The sequence below is a fragment of the Carassius carassius genome, chromosome 7 (assembly GCF_963082965.1).
Source record: "Carassius carassius chromosome 7, fCarCar2.1, whole genome shotgun sequence".
NCBI lineage: Eukaryota > Metazoa > Chordata > Actinopteri > Cypriniformes > Cyprinidae > Carassius > Carassius carassius.
Window position 1 is genome coordinate 39,935,125 of NC_081761.1, and position 19,537 is coordinate 39,954,661.

The 19,537-nt window shown below is 41.5% G+C and overlaps 2 protein-coding genes across 6 annotated transcripts; one reads left to right on the forward strand and one right to left on the reverse strand.

Annotated features, from left to right (window-relative positions):
- The first annotated feature begins 225 nt into the window (after positions 1-225).
- On the forward strand, positions 226-6,077 carry parn (poly(A)-specific ribonuclease (deadenylation nuclease)). Of its 5 annotated transcripts, none has more exons than XM_059554972.1 (26): positions 226-347; positions 496-573; positions 780-859; positions 1,375-1,442; positions 1,587-1,668; positions 1,746-1,806; positions 1,887-2,049; positions 2,333-2,395; positions 2,495-2,533; positions 2,625-2,667; positions 2,745-2,825; positions 2,891-2,947; positions 3,032-3,109; positions 3,199-3,242; positions 3,332-3,374; positions 3,445-3,520; positions 3,606-3,716; positions 3,991-4,060; positions 4,138-4,193; positions 4,295-4,381; positions 4,464-4,538; positions 4,610-4,754; positions 4,839-4,945; positions 5,234-5,291; positions 5,369-5,448; positions 5,561-6,077. In XM_059554972.1, exons 1-26 carry the CDS (start codon positions 329-331, stop codon positions 5,608-5,610), a joined length of 1,914 nt encoding a protein of 637 aa, XP_059410955.1. In that variant the 5' UTR covers positions 226-328; the 3' UTR covers positions 5,611-6,077. The 5 variants fall into 5 exon arrangements, with proteins under 5 accessions (XP_059410955.1, XP_059410954.1, XP_059410956.1 ...); XM_059554971.1 differs by having other exon boundaries at positions 2,748-2,825; positions 5,369-5,487; XM_059554970.1 differs by having other exon boundaries at positions 227-347; positions 5,369-5,487.
- A 9,763-nt stretch (positions 6,078-15,840) lies between these two features.
- On the reverse strand, positions 15,841-18,083 carry LOC132144338 (urokinase plasminogen activator surface receptor-like). Its single transcript, XM_059555115.1, has 4 exons — positions 17,861-18,083; positions 17,588-17,719; positions 16,218-16,328; positions 15,841-16,064 (listed from the first exon to the last, which is right to left on the reverse strand). The coding sequence occupies exons 1-4, from the start codon at positions 18,081-18,083 to the stop codon at positions 15,841-15,843; spliced, it is 690 nt and encodes a 229-aa protein (XP_059411098.1).
- Positions 18,084-19,537: the final 1,454 nt, after the last annotated feature.

The window sequence follows — 19,537 nt, forward strand, 5'->3', positions numbered from 1 at the left end:
CTTCTCAGTCCTAGTCTTTCCTCCTAGTTATTTGTCACAATGTTTGCCTCCGTGTCAGTCAAAATACTTCCGCTCACGTCAGTCTGCACGCGTAGAATATTCTCTAGCTTTAGCAAGGATCACTTGAGCGGATTTAACTTTATATCTAATGTATGAATGATCTGATTTAACATGTGGAACTAATTACACGGTCTCCAGCGGGACTGAGACTGAGAGCGCCCCCTGCAGGATCACACACACACAGCGAGCGGAAGTGCGGCCGACTGCTTCCGGTGGCGGGGGTTAAAGCTTCCCGTGTGTGTTTGTGTGTGAATCGCTGCTGCACAGAATGGAGGTCACCAGACAGAGTAAGACGATCAAAATAACCAAAAACATCACCTTTAAACCCCAAGCACACACACACACCGCGTGCGCTATAGTGACGACGCGTGTGTGTGTGTGTGTGTGTGTGTGTGTGAGCGTGTGTTAATGTGCGTCAATCTGTGTGTCGTGCAGATTTTAAGGAGGTTCTTCCAGAGGTGTGTAGCGCTGTGCAGGAGGCGGACTTCATCTCTATAGACGGAGAATTCACAGGTCAGTGTGTAGATGAGTAGATCGTGTGTTAAAGTGTGTGTGTGTGTGTGAGGGAGGGAGAGAGCGATATCGTGTGTGTGTGTGTGTGTGTGTGTGTGTGTGTGAGGGAGGGAGAGAGCGATATCGTGTGTTAAAGTGTGTGTGTGTGTGAGGGAGGGAGGGAGAGAGAGAGAGCGATATCGTGTGTTAAAGTGTGTGTGTTGTAGGAATCAGTGATGGGCCGTCAGTCAGTGCTCTGACCAATGGACTGGACACACCAGAGGAGAGATACACCAAACTGAGGAAGGTACAGAACACACACACACACATACAGAAACACGTAAAAACGTCTCGAATATAAACAATAGATCATTATGTCAATTCATAAATGAAGTATAATTTCCAGAATATGCACAATGGACTGGTAGAACATGACTGAAGTCTAATGTGGTCTGTTATGAGTAGATCTGATCCTCTAATTAAGCCTGTAGCTTGATCAGTAATTAGTGAAGTCGTTGCACCTGCTGTAAGAGTAAACCAGACCCCGTCTGAGATGAACGTGGAGTCAGACGAGCAGGTTTAGAGTTTGGTCTGGATCTGTTGATCATATCAGTCCTGAGCTTCAGTTCAGGGTTTATATTGCTGTGAGGCAAGACTTCTGTATGTGGAGATGACAAAAACGAACTTCGGTCAAAGTGAAGACCTGTTTCTGGATGATAGACCGATCCGGATGATCTTGATTTGTGTGGATCGTTAGTGTGTGTGTCGATCAGATGATCCGCTGTGCTCCGTGTGTGTTAATGCTCTGCTGGTTTCCTGCAGCACTCCATGAACTTCCTGCTCTTCCAGTTTGGCGTCTGCACCTTCAGATACGACCAGAATCAGTCCACGTGAGCACCAGAGCCGTGTCTGTCTTTCATCTGTGTGCCGTTGTTGGGTTTCTAAAGCGTTCCCCAGCTCTCTCTGATTTGATCTAATGTTATGATTGGTTCCTCCAGGTTTAGATGTTAAGATGATCTGTCTGTGTCTCACAGGTACATCACTAAAGCCTTCAACTTCTACATCTTCCCCAAGCCCTTCAGCCGCACGTCTCCAGACATCAAGTTCATCTGTCAGGTGAGAGACCGCGTGTGTCACTAGTGATCCAGCTAGTCTGACTCGGATTCATCATCCTCCTCCTCCTCTTCCTCCAGAGCTCCAGCATTGATTTCCTGGCCAGTCAGGGCTTCGACTTCAACAAGGTCTTCCGCAGCGGTCAGTGACTTTGACTTCCTGTCCTGTGATTGGCTGGTGAAGTGTGCAGTGTGTTTGCTTGACAGCTGTGGTTGCCGTAGGGATCCCGTACCTGACCCAGGAGGAGGAGTCTCAGCTGAGGGAGCAGTACGAGGAGAGGCGGGGCCAGATCAATGGGGCGGGGCCAGTCTCATACACGCCCACTTCAGGGACAGGTTCCTGTAAGGTGCCTGAAGACCAGAGAGACTTCATCCGGATGGTGGAGTGAGTCACACACATGCACTCCCTCACTTTTACACTCACTCATACTCGCGCACACACTCACTCACACATACACACACACTCTCTCACAAAAGCAATCACTCATACTCACACCCTCTCTTACACACTTACTCATAATCACTCTCTATCACTCTTACTCTCACTCTTACACACAAACACACTCTCTCACTATTACACTCACTCAGACACACACTCACCCTCACACACACAACAGAGCGCTCCTGTCGGGGAGAGGATCTTCAGAAACTCTGATGATGTGTTGCAGGCAGAAGGTTGAAGCTCTTCTGAAGAACTCTGATCAGACTCTGGATCTGGAGCCCTGCACCGGGTCAGAATCACACTCCTGTTACTCCGACATTACAATACTGTGTGTGTGTGTGTAACAGATCTGAGCCGAATGTCACTCTCAATGTCGTGTGTGTTTCAGCTTTCAGAGGAAGCTCATCTATCAGACGCTCAACTCAAAGTAAACCCGTCTCTTCAGTGTGTGTGTGTGTGTGTGTGTGTGTGTGTTATGAGCTCTGTGTGTTCACCCGTCTGGTGTGGTTGTGTTTCAGGTATCCTAAAGGTCTTCACGTGGAGACGCTGGAGACAGAGAAGGTACAAACACTCACTCGTTAGTGTACACTATCATCATCATCAGGCTCTGATCGTGTGTGTGTGTGTGTGTGTGTCAGAAGGAGCGCTTCATTCAGATCAGTAAGGTGGATGAAGAGGAGAGGAGGAGGAGAGAGCAGCAGAAGCAGCAGAGAGAGCAGGTGTGTGTCTGCCTGGTCACATGATCTCTGGTGAGTGATGTCATCACTGACTGACTGTGTTACAGGAGGAGCTGAATGATGCTGTGGGCTTCTCCAGGGTTATCCGAGCCATCTCCAAATCTGTGAGTCTCACACACACACACACACACACACACTCTTATCACTCTGATGCGCACCGTCCTGACCTGCTCGTGTGTGTGACGCAGGGTAAACTGGTGGTGGGTCACAACATGCTGCTGGACGTCATGCACACCATCCATCAGTTCTGTGGGCCGCTGCCTGAGGTAACCTCATGAAGCACTGGAGGATTGTGGGAGAGTGTGACGAGTCTCAGTCTGATGTGTGTGTGTGTGTGTGTGTGTGTGTGTTACAGGAGCTGGATGACTTCAAGGAGGTGGCCATGTCTGTGTTTCCCAGGTAACCTCTGATCACATGACCACGCAGGTCTCTGTACGTGTGTGTGCACTGACTCACACTCACACACTCTCTCTCTCTCTGTGTTTCAGGCTGTTAGACACCAAGCTGATGGCATCCACACAGCCCTTCAAGGTGCGTCTCGTGTGTGTGTGTGTGTTCAGTAGTGATCTGGAGCTGTGTGTTTAATGTGTGTGTGTGACAGGAGATCATCAGCAACACATCACTGGCTGAACTGCACAAACAGCTGAGAGAGAACCCCTTCAGATCACCCACCACCGGTACACACACACACACTCAGACAAACACATTCAGACTCATGTCACACATCACTCTCTGGCCTCATGCACGTGTGTGTGTGTTCAGAGTGTCCTGAAGGCCTCCGGAGTTACGACACGTCCACAGAGCACCTTCATGAAGCCGGTTATGACGCCTTCATCACTGGACTGTGCTTCATCTCCATGGCAAACTACCTGGGTGAGTGTGTGTGTGTGTGTGTGTGTGTGTGTGTGTGTGGGATCTGCTTCCAGAAGCTGTATTTCCCCACAGGAATCTTTAAAGTCTTATGAATAACTAAGAGTAATGGAATTCATGAACCAAACCAACCAGCCACAAAAGCATATAGCAGTAATCAGTCTTCAGTAGTGTGTCTGTTGCATCGGTGTTAGAACCGCTTCAGGTCTGAACTGGGTCTGAACTGTCTGTCTGTCAGCTGGGTGATTTTACTTCTGTGTTTGTCTCCTTCTCTCAGGGTCTTTTCTCACGCCTCCAAAGACTCACATCTCTGCTCGCTCCAAACTCCTCGAACCCTTCTACAACAAGTGAGCACTGCACACACACACACACACACACACACGCAAGGGTCTGAATCTGTGTCTCATGAGTTTGTGTTTTCTAGATTATTCCTGATGAGGGTGATTGACATTCCCTACCTGAACATGAGTGGACCTGACCGTAAGACACACACACACACACACTCCTATTACTCTCAGTATACACAGTGCATCTCATTCAAGCATTGTATAGTGATAGTTATGAATGTTGTGTGTGTTCAGTTCAGCCCAAGAGAGATCACGTCCTGTACGTCACCTTCCCTAAAGAGTGGAAGACCAGCGACCTGTACCAGCTCTTCAGCGCCTTCGGTAACACCCTCTTTCTCACACACACACACACACACACACACTCTCCTCTATCTGCGTGTGCTGATCTGTGTTTGTGTCTCAGGGAACATCCAGGTGTCGTGGATCGATGACACGTCGGCGTTCGTGTGTCTCAGTCAGACGGAGCAGGTTCAGATAGGTGAGACTCAGATCTGCTGCTCCGCTTCAGTGTGAGCTGATGGTCCGCTAACGTCTGCTGTCTGTCTGCAGCCATGAACACCAGCCGCTACGCCGAGAGCTACCGCATCCAGACCTACGCCGAGTACCTGCAGTCCAGACAGAAGAGCACACACAGCAGCAGGAGGTGGACCGACGACAGCTGGGACGCTTCCTACAGCACCTCGGGCTCCAGCCGGTGAGTCCCAGAGTCCCTCAGACACGGCACGAGTCAGGCAGTGTGACCGTACCTGTGTGTGTGTGTGTGTGTGTGTGTGTTCAGGCTGCAGGCGGTCAAGAGGAGCATCAGTCCGTCTCTAGAGGAGCAGAATCACAATGCTGACAGCAGCTGGACACACTACAGCAGTGTCAAGAAGATGAAGACGGACGGTCAGTGAGTGTGCATTCACATCGACCGCCGTTACTGTGACTAACTATAACAGCGTCCACATTAAGAGACACGATCTATAGTGTAACACAAACTAAACCCAATTATAATATCAGCATACATGCCACACAACGTCAGTTATAACTGTTAGGAGAAATGTCAGTCAGTGCATTAGCGTCCACACAAATCTCTATAATTGAGAATTTAATAACACTATGGTAACGGTGATTGTGCTTGCTGTGTTTTCAAACCTGTTTTTCATTAACCTGTTTAATTTCCGTTTGTCACAGGAAGCTGCTCGCAGTCGTACGCTGAGGTCGCTGGCTCCGGTGATTGGCCCAGACTGCAGTAAGTGCCCCGCCCCTTTAACTCTCACATGATGTCATGGTCATGTCACTCAGTCTGATTGGCTGCTGTTTGTCCAGACCTGATGAGGGTGGAGCCTCTGTGAGTCCAGTGCAGGAGGAGGCGGAGCCTGAGGAGTCCTCAGCCAATCAGAATCAAGGTAAAAGGAGCCGCAGACACAAGAAGAGGAAGTCAGACGGTGAGCGTTTACATTGATGTACGGTGTGTATCTCCCGTCCTCTGAACTTGACTGTTTGTTTTCTGTCGCACAGCTTCTGAAACAACGCCACCGGCGCTCTTCGACGTTCCTCAGGTGTGGTAACGAAAGCTCCGCAGCCAATCGGAAGCCTCGCTCAGTCCAGGTGTAATCGACAGCCAATCAGAAGACTGCACTTGACCCCTGACACCCAGCGTGTGTCGTCTGCGACCTCCCGTGACCTCTCCTTGCGTGGCCCAAGTTCAGTGCGTTTTAAAGGTGCTGAAGATACTGAGCCATTTCCTGTCTGAATATGAGTGTATGAGTGTGTCCTGTAGTATTTTAATGTGGTTTCTGACTGTGCTCCCTCGTTTTAGTGTCGACGTGTCCTGCAGGTTTATTTATTCCTCGTGAGGGTTTGTTCTTTAGTTTAACAGTGATTTAATGGTGAGAAGAAAAAAAAACAACGCGTGTCAAAGAATGTCTGATGTCATCATGAATGTCCTGTTCATATCCTTGTATTTTTTTTTTGTATGAGATGTCAAAATGTTCCCTTTTCCAGGGGAGATGAAATTAAAGAGTCTTTCTTAGTACGTCTGTGTTGGGCTGTTCATTCAATCTGAACCGAGTTGATGAATGGTTCACTTTGCCTTCAGATCGTTCTGATATTCAGTATGACATGAACTTACAGATTCATAATGACCCAGGGGACCAAAACTAATGCACACAAAAAACGGTGTAAAACATGCCAGTTCAAGACGTTTAAGTGTATGATTGATCCTCAGACCTTACTGGCAGATTATAGCAAAAGGGAAGCGACTTTCAAGCAGCTCTATATTTAGAGCGGAGTGATGGGACCAAAACTTTTACACAGTCTTTTTCATACACTAAATTAGTCTCATATTTGGAAGTAAAGCCTTATTTCATAACATTTTTGCATCATTTTACTGCGAATTAAATTCGAAGAAAGTTACATCAGACTGTTTTATTACCAGGCTGCTGCTTTAGATGTGACGCTGTTATTTACTTTGCGCCGAGTTTAAACTCAATCCAGTTTGGCGCTTAAATTCAAATCTCCTCAACCGTTCTCTCGGACGGTTTAACGGCAGCGCTGCGCGAATGACACGTTCATCTCTGCCTCTTTAATGACCGTTACAGCACGACATAAATATGGACTATATAAGCAAAAACAGGTATGTTGAAAGACAAAATACAACTGAATAAATATTTCGTCTCGAAATGTCAATCCAATAATGTACTTTTACCTCAGGAAAAGCATTCAGAGTTGCATGTTCGTTAGGAAAATCAACTGTTGAGTTGAGTATAATGCCAAATATAAGCTTTCATTTAGCTTGTTAATTGTTCGTGATGTTTTAATTGTATAAGCATTGACAGCCACTTAAATGATGTTATAGTTGTCAAATGCTTCTAATTAAAGAATAAGAACGCTGACTTTTTTTCTTTAACTCAAAACTAAAAATGTGTTTCTGGGTCACGGTAAATCAAAATGATAAAGTGTATAGTATTTTGATAGCTAGGCTATTCAGAGTCACTGTTTATGCGTGTTTTTTAAACTGGCCTTGTGTGCGATTCAAAGTGCCCCGATTATGGGTTATCTTCATATTTTGATTTAGGGAGTCCACAACAACAGGTTGACATGCATGCAGTATCAAAAATCACGCCATGTAATTTACATTTATTTGAAATTTTATTTGAAAATAAATAGCAATGGAATTTGATAGCTTAATTGGGCTCTATTGTTAATTTTAACTTAGAATATTATTGTAAAGTACCAACTTGAGAGGGTTATATTTTACAGCCATTTTAAGTCTTTATGATTGATGGATATTGAATCAAATCAGTTAAATTTAAGAATCAAATTGAAATCTCAGCACTTGATGTGTCAGTTAGACTGTGTACCTCTTATGCTCATTACACGTGTAAAAGATATTGGATAAATTAAAAAGAAAAAAAAAGAGAGCGCAGCAGAAGCATGAGCTGTATATTCAGTGTCTCGTAGAATCTGAGGATTTGCTGGATTCAGAGACACAGGAAGTAGAAGAGCAGAGAACAGCAGAGGAACAGGAAGCTCTGATTGACGCTCTTAGCATCGTTATATGGGAATCTAGGCCTATAGTTGGATTTTTTAACCTTGTTATATGTGAATTTGGGCCTGACTCTTTTAGCATGGTAATACGTGAGTCTCTGGATGACGCTTTGGTTGATACTTTCATCAGCGTTATTTCTGAAGCCTTGGGTGATGTTCTTATCCCCGTTACATAGGTCCCCCTCACAGTCACAACATGAGACGTCCCGAATAAAAGAACAGTTTAAGGCCCCACAAATATATTTAGAGGCACAGCCTTTGACAAGCATTGGGGGGCCTCTGTTAGTCACTGAAGAAAAGAGAGAAAACACAGGTTTAGTCTGAGTTGTCACTGATATGTGAGATGTGACCATGGACCACTGAACCACCTTCATAACGGTTCATTTTTTTATTTTATTGTTGTTTCTGCATCATCTGAAGCTGAGTAAATCATCTCTCCAGTGATGTGTGGTTTGTTCGGAGGACAGTATTTGTCTGAGATACAACTATTTGAAAATCTGGAATCTGAGGGAGCAAAAAAATCTAAATATTGAGAAAATCATCTTTAAAGTTGTTCAGATGAAGTTCTTAGCAATGCATATTACTCATCAGAAATTAAGTTCTGATATATTTACAGTAGGAGATTTACTAAATATCTTCATGAAACATGATCTTTACTTAATATCCTAATGATTTTTGGCATTAAAGAGAAATGTATAATTGTGCTACATCTGTGCTACTGATGACTGCTTCTGTGCTGCAGGGACACTGATGTATTAAAAGTTTAATAAGATGAAAAATAAGACCCATTAATCCTTTGGTGTTGTTTGTTTTTATTTATTTATTTTTTTCTCAACGAAATGATTGTTCCAAATTTAGGGACCAAGCACCAAAGATGCCGAGGCACCTCTTGTATCCGTTTTCTTCTTCTTTTCTTGCTCCGCTCTCGGGTCTATGGAATCACAGAACCACTTGTGGGAAAGTTAGGAGATTTGGCGCTCAGACAGAGAACAGTCTCATCATTAACCTTAGCAAGTTTGGAGTCCCAATCTAAAACTCCCTAGCGCCACCAATAGGCCATATGATTTGGTTCATGATTTTCATGTCATATATACATTTACATGAACTATTGCACTCTCATTAATGGAGATAAGCACTGAAATTACATTAATTCCTCTTACACAGAAGTTCAACCAAAATTATATGAGTTTAGACATTTGTAGTGGACGTGCTTTGATCTATTTTACATTTATTGTGTTTTTATGTAGCATTTTGTATTTTAGGATATTTTATGGTACTAAATTATATTTATGGAATGGTTATGATCCATTTATTACCTGCTCACCACTTTCTGAACACAGTCTTGAAAATTAAATTCCAACTTAAAGTGTCAAACCTTGAATCCTTTGGAGTTTGATCTCTTACTTTAAAAGACACTTGGCAGATTATTGCTCAAGTGAAAAATAAACGTTCTAAGTATGTTTATTATTAGAAAAACATGCACAAAAATACAATGTTAAAATTTACGATGAAATATATATTTTCCAACCTTTTTGAATCAAGTCGAGACGCTTCAAGAAACGAATGAACGTCTATGAACTGAAGGAAATCATCATTTGGTGGAGCATCCTTTGTGTTTAAAGCAGTTTTTGTCCTCGGTGCACGAGATAAAGTCACAGTTAGTTTTTTATTCAGTGGAGGAAACGGGCTTCCATCTGAGAGAAAGCTCATGAAAGGGAAGAAATCTATAATATCACAGAAAATCTGAGTCCATAATCCATAATGAGGCTTCCTCCAGTGAAAAGGTCCATCTCTTGTCTGTTTTGGACTGTAAAAAGGGCTTGATCTCTGCAGATTTTTCTCCTGAATCAGACCAGATGACTTTTTCAATGAAAAAAGCAATTAATAGAGAACATTTTTGGTGAATGAACTATTCCCACAAACCAGTTTTCTGTTTGTTAATCACAAGCTGTTCATTCATTTGTAAGATCTCCTGTGTTGTGCTTTGAGCTCAGTATGATGTATATGGTATAGTTTTGGGTACTGTACAGGAATACAGGGTCCCTGTTCTCAGTGGTCTGTGTTTCACTGGGGCCTGGAGTCCTAGATGTGTGCCCTTCACCTGCAACAGCCAGGTCAGTGGTGTTAAATTAAACTGTAACCATGCAGGTTATCAGTGAAGTTACGTTTGCTAGTAATACGTACAGTGCTTCATTTGTAAATTGCGAGGTACCGGAACAAAGCGGGGAAACGGATCCGGCACGTGATTACAGAAGGGAGAGGTAACGGAGCACCTGCGCAATCACATTGCTGGACCAGTTTAAGTGATCAAGAGCGTGCATCAGTTGCTTATAGGGTCTGTAAGGTCATGATTAACATGCAAATGCCAGGCCTGAAAACTTTTCTGAGGGGGACTATGTGTCGCATGGTTTTAATAAATCTCGCAGCTTTCAAGTTTAGAATGAGGGAAATTCCTGCATTTATTCAACATAGCTTGTAGGTTTGAATAATAAAATAAATCCACACAAAGTGTAAGATGAAATCAGTCATTTGAATCCATGAGCTCTCTCATCAGCGCATCAGTGACCAGCACTCACTCGCATCGGGACAGCTGACACAACGGTCACTTGACTCATCGGGTCATTGTTGCATTGTCACAAAAATGGATAATAATTTGCACACCTTTTTAAGAATTTTAAGCCATTTGGTACTCACGCGCTCCGAAGGCTGTATTATGTGCCCTCACAGTCACATCCAAAGCTCGTGCGTGTAAAGCTGACTCGTGAGTATTATATAAGAGACATTTTCCGTAGTTTGCTGAGTTTAAGCAATCAAATACAAACAATATGATGTCTGATGGGTGTCGACAAATAAAACTGTTTCATGGCACACTCTACTAAAATACAGGGGGGAAAAGAAAGAATAGGGGGAACAAATCAATAATTAAACTCTGCGTCGTCAGTGTCGGTGTTGTATCAGACACGTGCAATTAACATCAGGCTATATAAAACAAGCTCAAATGGAGTTAACCAGGTCTTTGGCCGGCGAATGAGGAGATCTGTGTTTTGTCCTCATCTGAGGAAAGTGCACTGTAAAGCTCACCATTATAGTGATTAGCGTTCCCTTTGGTTGGGCACTTGAAACTTCATTTATGTTACTATAATTTTCTCTCTATTAATGGAGAAATGCATCATGAATTCTTTGAATTTGATTTTAAAGAAAAGTAATAAATAGATTGCTTTTATAAAGTGACCTATTTCTTAATTAAAGCATTTTTATGTGTGTGTTTAATAATGACCTTTTTGAGATTTTATTTTTCATAAATACCTTGATATGCTTTTTATATAATCCTTGAATAGTGAGTGGTAAATTGCTGAAGTCACACACAGACTTAAACATTCATCACGTGAATCACAACAATGGTAACAATTAAATTAAATTGATTTTCATTAATTGTAACATTTTATTTGCTCTTTTTGTTGTGCTACTGCTGACACAAGACAGCAAATAAAAATGGCAAATAAAAACAACAACTTTAAAACAAAGCAACTGCATAATTTATTCTGCACAATGCATTCTGGGAGTCAGTGAGTAGCTATACTAAGTCATGAGTAAACCTAAATGAAAGGATCAAGTACCCCCCCTACAGTTCTTTTTTAGTTACTAGAACTCTTGTGTAAGTTAACTATACTAACTAAGCATTTGTCAGTACAACATACTATTCCTATTTCACTTTACTTAGTTTTTTCAAGGCAATCAGTTTGCATGCTTTTTTAAGTAAGCCCAACTTATTAGATTTTACAGTGTGCGTGCATAAATGCCATCATCACCTTTTACAGGTTAGGATATAACGTTTATTTTTTTTGCTGTTTAATACACTTGGCCAAAATCTCATGATATAAACGATTAAGCACTTATGCACAGCAGGATATTTAAAATGTACAAGAGTATTTTGGCTAGATGGGAAAAAAAACCTACTTCTCCAGTCTTCAAGCACACAAACAATAGTCTTAACAGACCTAGTGTTTGAGTAAAGAAAATGCTGTACTATTCAAACAGTTATTTGTTTACCCTTGCTTTGCGAATAAGCGGAGATCTGTCTCCTCCAGCTGCGCGCGTGCGCGTACGCGTCAATCTGAGTGAAGGCGCGTGACGTGACGAGGTCTCGCGAGAGCTTGAGGATCCAATGGCGTAATGAAGTTTTACAAGCTCCTTTAAATACTTATCAGTGGTTAAATATTTCTAAAACCCTGTGATTTAAAATAATAATAACGAACTGTAATAGAGAGATGAATTTTGGATAGTTTTTCACGGCACATCTCTATTCTCTGTCTGCCATACGGAAACGCCGCCCCTGGAGGATTCGGCTTGGGCTAGTTGCATATCTTCAAATGCAAATAAGATCTACACTGCTACTGTAAATGTTAACCAGTTCATTTAAAACAAATGTTTGGGACCGGTGAATGTATTAAATACACTACTGTTCACAAAATGAAAGTTGAACTCATGGTGTTTATACACAGCTACATAATGTATTTTTATCTTACCAATTATGTAAATATACAAATTACTAATTTCTCGGAAATGTTTGTATTACATTGATTTTTTAAAATAAAATATTTACCTCGTGAGACGTGGGCTGCGAATTATCTTTATATTTCTCAGTTGTGCACATACATCAGTCTGTTTCATCATTATTGTCACAACATATTTTATTATTTTACACAGTAAAGTAATACATGACTAATTTTAATATCTGTTTTATCTGATAATTAATGCAAAATAATAACAATATACATAGGGGAGAGCGGGGTAAGTTGTCACACTTTTCAAACTGTCTAACATTTAATGAGCACCGTAGATCAAAATGATATAAATGTCATACCAAATGAAAGAATGAAGTCTTGGGCACATATGTTGTTTTCATTACATTTTCATATCTTATATCATTATGGAGTTGTAGACTGTTGAAAAGAGAATGTGCACTTGTGACAATTTGCCCCATCGACAGGTAAGTTGTCACACTAGACTATCTAAAAATAAGAACACAACTATTTAATTCTGATTATTGATTTTAACTTTAAAATTCAACCAGAACTAGAAATGTAAAAAAATCATGCCTATAGAATTTGGAAAAAACTATTATTTCAATCCAAACAATACACATTTCAATCAAAACGCGTTTTAATGGGCAAGACCACTTTACTTTGAACTTTAAACTCAAACGTTCTCTGGCTTGCACATAGATCCATGATAACTGAACGAAATACTGCAGATAACTCACTTAACTTGTTTAACAAAACAGATTCCCTGTATCTGACTAATCAGACTCATCTTCAGAGTCATAATTCTGGCACACCTAAATCGCCTGGACTGAAGTGCAAGCATCATGGGCCCATTTGTTGATTTATACACATTTTTCCCAGGTCTCTTTTGGAAGAATGTTTGAAAATGGCTCCACAAAGTCGAGGCAGAAGCACTCTTCATCATCTGATGATGACTCTCCTATTATTTTTCTTCTTTTAACTGCCTTGTTTTTAGTAGGTGCAGATTTTGACTGGCATACAACACTTTTGAAACCACTTTTAGCTAGATTCAGCCCTATTCTTTTCTACTTCTAGTAGCTTTTCTATTTCTAAGAATTGCTCTGGAGTTGGTAGTCCGCTGTCAGCAATAGCATTGCTGGGTTAGGGTGAGCTGGTGATAGCAGAAGCATAACTGGGCATGCTAGACAGAACAGACTTGCTGCTGGAGCCTGGCAGGGCAGGGTTCTGAATGGGTCGATCTGTGACATAGGATGCTGCAAAACCAGTTTCCAGAAATACATCTCAATGTTTTTTGAGCATGTTCTATGTGTTTTTGTACTGGGGCAATCAAGTTGTCATATGTGACGACTTGCCCCAAACTGACTTGTGTGCTAAAGTTGGCTAAATCTCAAGGTTCGCTCAATATAGCACATCAGCTAAAGTATCAAAAGAACTTTATTGTCTCCTCTATTTTGTGCAAAATAATAATTTTTAACATTCATATCTAACAAAGTTGTATTGCATAAAATTTAGAGTGGAAAATTTTTAATCTTTAAGCCATAAATAAGAAAATTGTGCTAAACTCAGATTAGAGCGATCTTGACCACATTTGAACAGGAAATTGACTATAGAAGAAGTCGTCACACAAAGTGGCTATTTGACTTTTGAGACAGAGCCTCAAGTTTTGGAGTTATGAACAGTGTGACAACTTACCCCGCTCTCCCCTACGCTGCTCATAGACAGATGATTCATGCAGCAGATCTTTCACAAAATAAATAAACATAGATAAAAACACACATGGAGGCAAACAGCGATCTTTTAATTAAGGCAAACCTACTATAATTACATTTCGTTTAATTGTACAGCTACATTTATAAACTCTGTTATCAAATAAAGTTAATAAAACATGCTTTTATCAGAAATCTCTGTGCTTCTCGTTTGACAGTCAGAAACATTGACCTAACAGTCAGAACAAAATCAGCTCTTCGAAAATGAAAAGTATTGCACATTTGAGTGGTTTGTGCTTGAAAGAAGAAATCCCTGTGTAACGCTGAAGCTGATCCGCATCATCAGCAGAAGAAGAAAGCAGTCTCCGCGTTGTATCTTGATGAATATCCACACAGAGGTACGAAAAAATGTAGGAAGGATGTTTCCCCATGTCTTTGATATACCACTATCTGCTGTTAACTTTGAAAATCATTAATTATATCCATCTAGCAGAGTTTCGTATGTACGTTTCCCTTACAGTAAATGCGTGGAGGTGTGAATGTGGTCTGTGTGTGATGTGTTTCAGTGTTTCTGTTGACGGAAAAACAGAAGGCATGCTTCTTGTAAATCACTTGAGCTTGTGAGCTTGTTAAATGGCACAGATACATGAATAATCTGAGTTTAGTTTGTTTCAGTCTGGTTTCCCTCTTCCTGTTTGCCTGAGCTCTCATTCCTCATTGGTTCCTCATTCCTCAATCACTGATATATCACTAAACCCTTGGTTTTGTCACTTCAGTGTTTGCTGTCTATGCTGAAGTTGCCTTATTTCTACAGCTTTTGTGTGTTGGAAAGTCCCTCTGTGGGTTTGGGGTCTTCTTCTGTTCCTGTGGTGGACTCAATACAATTTCCATTTCCATTTGATGCACACAGTTTTGGGTTAAAGGCACACGGGGAACAATTATATTATTAGATTATATTGCTATATTAACATAGTATTTATTAAAGCCAAGCCACTAGTTTTTTATGGAGTCTCTGTAGAGCATGTGATTTCTCATGGCTCAGATCCATTACACCTGTCAGGTTTTGTGTGTTTTAGATGTGGGATGTGTGTGTAGAGAGAAAAGATCAGTGTTACATGCAGTCTAGTACTGTATGCACCTGCAGAAGCCCCTCTTACCATCACCCATGACACTAGCACTGACAGACCCCATATCAGAACCAATGAAGCTTTTGCATCTGTCGCTGATGAAAGTCCCTTTGGTCTTTGGGACTGAGATCTCCATTCTTCCCACTGTCTCCTGGACTCTGAGAGGAGCTCTGGCCCAGAGAACCCCACAGCATCACTGCATAGAACAGATGTACAGCTTTCTGTCGGAGTAACAGAGACTCAGGTTCATTTCTTGATGCAGCAGCAGACTGTGTTGAGTGTCAGTGGTTTACTGAAGTACTCCTGAGCCCATGTGGCTATATTTAACACCGCAGCGTGACGGTTTCTTATGCAGTATCATCTGAGGGGTCAAAAGCCTGCACAATGAAGAGGTTTCTCTATTCGTACTACAATTTCTCTGGATTCCCTGAATCTTGTGAACGAATCAGACACATTTTTTATTTATTTTTTTGCGCCAAGTGGAGAGCTTTGTGAAGACATAGGTGTTTTTAATTTAATTTTTAAGGTATGCATATAGGGGAAATATTATCTCCGTTTCAAGTTTTGGAAAGTGAGGTCTGTTTGTCTAATGAAACAAGAAGGATTTTTCCTGTTATGATTTATTGATATTTTTACACATTGCCTAATTTATGACTTGACAAACAATACAACAAAAACATCTGTTTTTTTCATTAAAAGTAAAAAAAAAGCACTAAATTATTATGATTTTCATAAATGATTTCATGATTTGTAAGTAATAATCTTTAGCTTTATTACATTTGACTCCCGGAACAAAGCGATAGATGTTATTTTATAAAATGATAGTACAAGAATAAAACAAGCATGAGCTGTATATTCAGTGTCTTGTAGAATCTGAGGAGCTGCTGGATTCAGAGACACAGGAAGTAGAAGAGCAGAGAACAGCAGAGGAACAGGAAGCTCTGATTGACGCTCTTAGCATCGTTATATGCAACTCTCTGGTTGACCCTCTTATCCCCGTTACATAGGTCCCCCTCACAACATGAGACGTCCCGAATAAAAGAACATTTTAGAGCCCCACAAATATATTTAGAGGCACAGCCTTTGACAAGCATTGGTGGGCCTCTGTAAGTCACTGAAGAAAAGAGAGAAAACACAGGTTTAGTCAGTCTGTTCATTTAGTTATGATCCATTTATGACCTCCTAACTGGTTTTTGAGTATATAAGAAAAATGTCCAAACAACACCAAAGGGTTAATGATGAAGCGGGAGTGTATTCAGATCCTCACCAGTTGCTGTAATGCAGCGGTCTTCAGTCCCTGAACAGCTGACGGTGTTTGAACAGCTCTGTCCATCGCAGGAGTAGCATGTCCTTCCATTGGGAGCGTTAGTCCTGGGATCTACAGGACCAAGAGTCAAGGAAACAAAATAACATTGTGTCACACCTCAGTTCAATAATAAATTCTCTCCCTGTCATGGTTCATGAATTCGCTGTCTCTCTCTCTGCTTGTTTAGTGTGCAGGTGTGTGTGTCTGTGGGCGTGGTGGTGATTACTGCCGATTAGCAAAAGTGACGTGACATTCAGCCAAGTATGGTGACCCATACTCAGAATTTGTGCTCTGCATTTAACCCATCCGAAATGCACACACACAGAGCAGTGAACACACACACACACACACTGTGAGCACACACCCGGAGCAGTGAACACACACACACACTGTGAGCACACACACAGAGCAGTGAACACACACACACACACACTGTGAGCACACACACAGAGCAGTGAACACACACACACACACACTGTGAGCACACACCCGGAGCAGTGGGCATCATTTATGCTGCGGCGCCCGGGGAGCAGTTGGGGGTTCGATGCCTTGCTCAAGGGCACCTAAGTCGTGGTATTGAAGGTGGAGAGAGAACTGTACATGCACTCCCCCCACCCACAGTTCCTGCCGGCCCGGGACTCGAACTCACAACCTTTCGATTGGGAGTCCGACTCTCTAACCATTAGGCCACGACTCCCCTCTTCAAAGCAGGACAGATCATTGTGGTTCTACCCTGTGTTCCGTTCTGTTCCCTTGGATGTGTTGGTTCGTGGATTCCCTCTCTGTTCTTCGTCGTGTCTTAATGTTCTCTGCACCTGGATCACGAGCACCATCACTGGGAGAAACAGCACCGGATCACCGAGGATCTTCAAGGGTTGTCCACCAAGGTCCCTGCGTCACCCACCATCAGAGCTTGTGATCGTCACCACTCTCCAACTGTGTCCTGGACTTCCTTGTTTGTTTGTCTGACCTACTCACCATCTTTATTATTAAACCACCTTGCTTTTGCGTCGTTACACTCACGGAGAAGGTGGAGGCAAAACATCTTGTGATAAATCCAGTGTGCATATATCCACCCTATCAGCCCTAAACAGTACTGAAGATCACTAATCTCACATAGAATATAGGACATTGGTTATGGCCACATGAGGGGGAAAACACAGCAAAAATAAATATAAATAAATGTATAGCTGAATGCACTGTAAGTCACTTTTGATAAAAGTGTCTGCTAAATGCATAAATGGAAATGGAAACATCAATTTCACAAAAATTCCCATACATTGCAAAAACAAAAAAAACCAACAAAAAGACATTTCTACTCTGCACAATACCTGGAGCATCTCTGTAGTTACAGAGACGAGTGCCGCAGCAGGAGAAACGCTGTTTTAATATGCCATAGTTCACCGAGCTGTCTTGACAGTCTTCAATGCATTCCTTTTGCTTCATTTTTATAGCTGTGTCACCTAAAACATGAATGATACAGGAACATCTTCAACTGCACACTGTTGTGAGGTATATCTAGGAATATGTGAAAAGTTACTTCAGCTCAGTAAATGATAGCAGCATCTCTATCAGTCAAATCGAATCCGTCGTATAGGACTTACCGATTTGTAATATGGTTGTTGTACTCATGCACTTGGACAATCCGATGGGACAGAACAGTGGTTTCTCCGGACAGTAACTCCCCAAACCCCTGCACTCATAGCACCAGTGTGAGTCCTGTGCTGATCCGAATCTGTGCTCGGTGCCATTACAAGCCCAGCTGATCTCAGTGTCTGAACACAGCACAATAAACAGAAGCAGAGCTCTGGAGATCTGCACATCCATCTCTGACCTGAATCAAGTCACCTCTCTGATTCATGTTATAAAGCTCCTCAGACGGGGAGGGACTTCACCAGAGAGATGATGACTTAATAAAACAAGCAGATCTTTATGAAATACAAACTAGAGTTAGCACCATTAACTCATCAGTTAACGCCAGAGTAAAGCTTAATAAGAAAATCAATCTTTCTGTCTGTATGGGATGTAAAGGTGTGCTAAACCTGTTAACTGTTGATAAAAATTAATTTATCAAAGTTATCATTTTAAATGAACCCTTTAACCCAAACTGTGCGTGTACTTAAACAGGAACATCCCATTCGTTTATGCTTGAAGTTGAACACACAGCAGCATCACACCAGCAGAAACCTCCAAACCCAGAAACTAGTGAAGATGGAGAGATATTGAGAAATCAGTGCAAGATTAGTTTCCATTCTCTTTTCGCATTTTAACTTCAAACCGTCACTTTAAGACAAAATATGAGTCCATAATCTACTATAAAGCTTCCTCCAGTGAAGAAGCCCATCTCCTGTGCTGTCTCACATCAAAATCCAGACATGTATTGGTTTAGAGCCGTTTTAAGTGTAAGAGCTTGATCTGTGCAGATTTCTCTCCTGAGTCACACCTCGTAATAATGTTACAAGAGCTCCTGCATTGTGCTTTGAGGACAGTATGATGGATATGATGTAGTGTACAGGGATGTATGGGTTTTATTATGTGTGATAATGTAAGTCTGCATCATTGTAAACTCTTTTTTTGTTGTGCTTGGTTTTACGATGCAAACTGATAAAGGGATTTAAGGAAGTGTTGTGGTGGTTTTTGTTTCTAGTTTGTTTTTTGGTGAAATAAAAAGCAGACTCTTTTATCTGTTGAGTTTAGAGGAGAGCTTTCTTTCTCGACAAAGCTTTGCAGAGCAGTCGTGTGAATGTGGTCTGTGGTGTGTCAGTGGTTCTGTGGGCTCCAGTTAGTTGGAAAAACAAACATGATGCTTCTCGTAAACCTGGTGAACAAATGTTTAAAGCTATAGGCGCAGAAGTTCCAAAATTTAGGGTGCTCTGGTCATCCAGTTTAAAAATGTTCATCTGAAAGTAAAAACAACATGTGACGAGATAAGCTTCTTGATTTCTAAAGTAATGTACATTAGATAAATGACACATGATTAATTGTTCATTCACATGAAGTTGTGTTTGGTTTCCATTGGTTGGTTGAGTTCTCAGTCCTTCTTGTTCCAGTGGTTTCTAGTTAGGCTACACATCTGTTCCTTTGCTGTTGATTATCAATCACTCACATACAGGTGCTGGTCATATAATTAAAATATCATCAAAAAGTTGATTTCATTAATTTCATTCAAAAAGTGAAACTTGTATATTATATTCATTCATTACACACAGACTGATATATTTCAAATGTTTATTTCTTTTAATTTTGATGATTATAACTGACAGCTAGGGAAAATCCCAAAT

What these genes read in the sequence shown, in the direction of transcription:
- parn (XM_059554970.1), top strand. An exon ending in CTCCATGGCAAACTACCTGG is followed by an intron (nt 3,717 to 3,990) that starts GTGAGTGTGTGT and finishes TCCTTCTCTCAG; the next exon opens with GGTCTTTTCTCACGCCTCCA. An exon ending in GAACATGAGTGGACCTGACC is followed by an intron (nt 4,194 to 4,294) that starts GTAAGACACACA and finishes GTGTGTGTTCAG; the next exon opens with TTCAGCCCAAGAGAGATCAC.
- LOC132144338 (XM_059555115.1), bottom strand. Translation starts at nt 18,083, where the DNA reads ATGGATGTGCAGATCTCCAGAGCTCTGCTTCTGTTTATTGTGCTGTGT. An exon ending in AACAACCATATTACAAATCG is followed by an intron (nt 17,720 to 17,860) that starts GTAAGTCCTATA and finishes TTCATGTTTTAG; the next exon opens with GTGACACAGCTATAAAAATG. An exon ending in TAACTACAGAGATGCTCCAG is followed by an intron (nt 16,329 to 17,587) that starts GTATTGTGCAGA and finishes TTGGTCCTGTAG; the next exon opens with ATCCCAGGACTAACGCTCCC.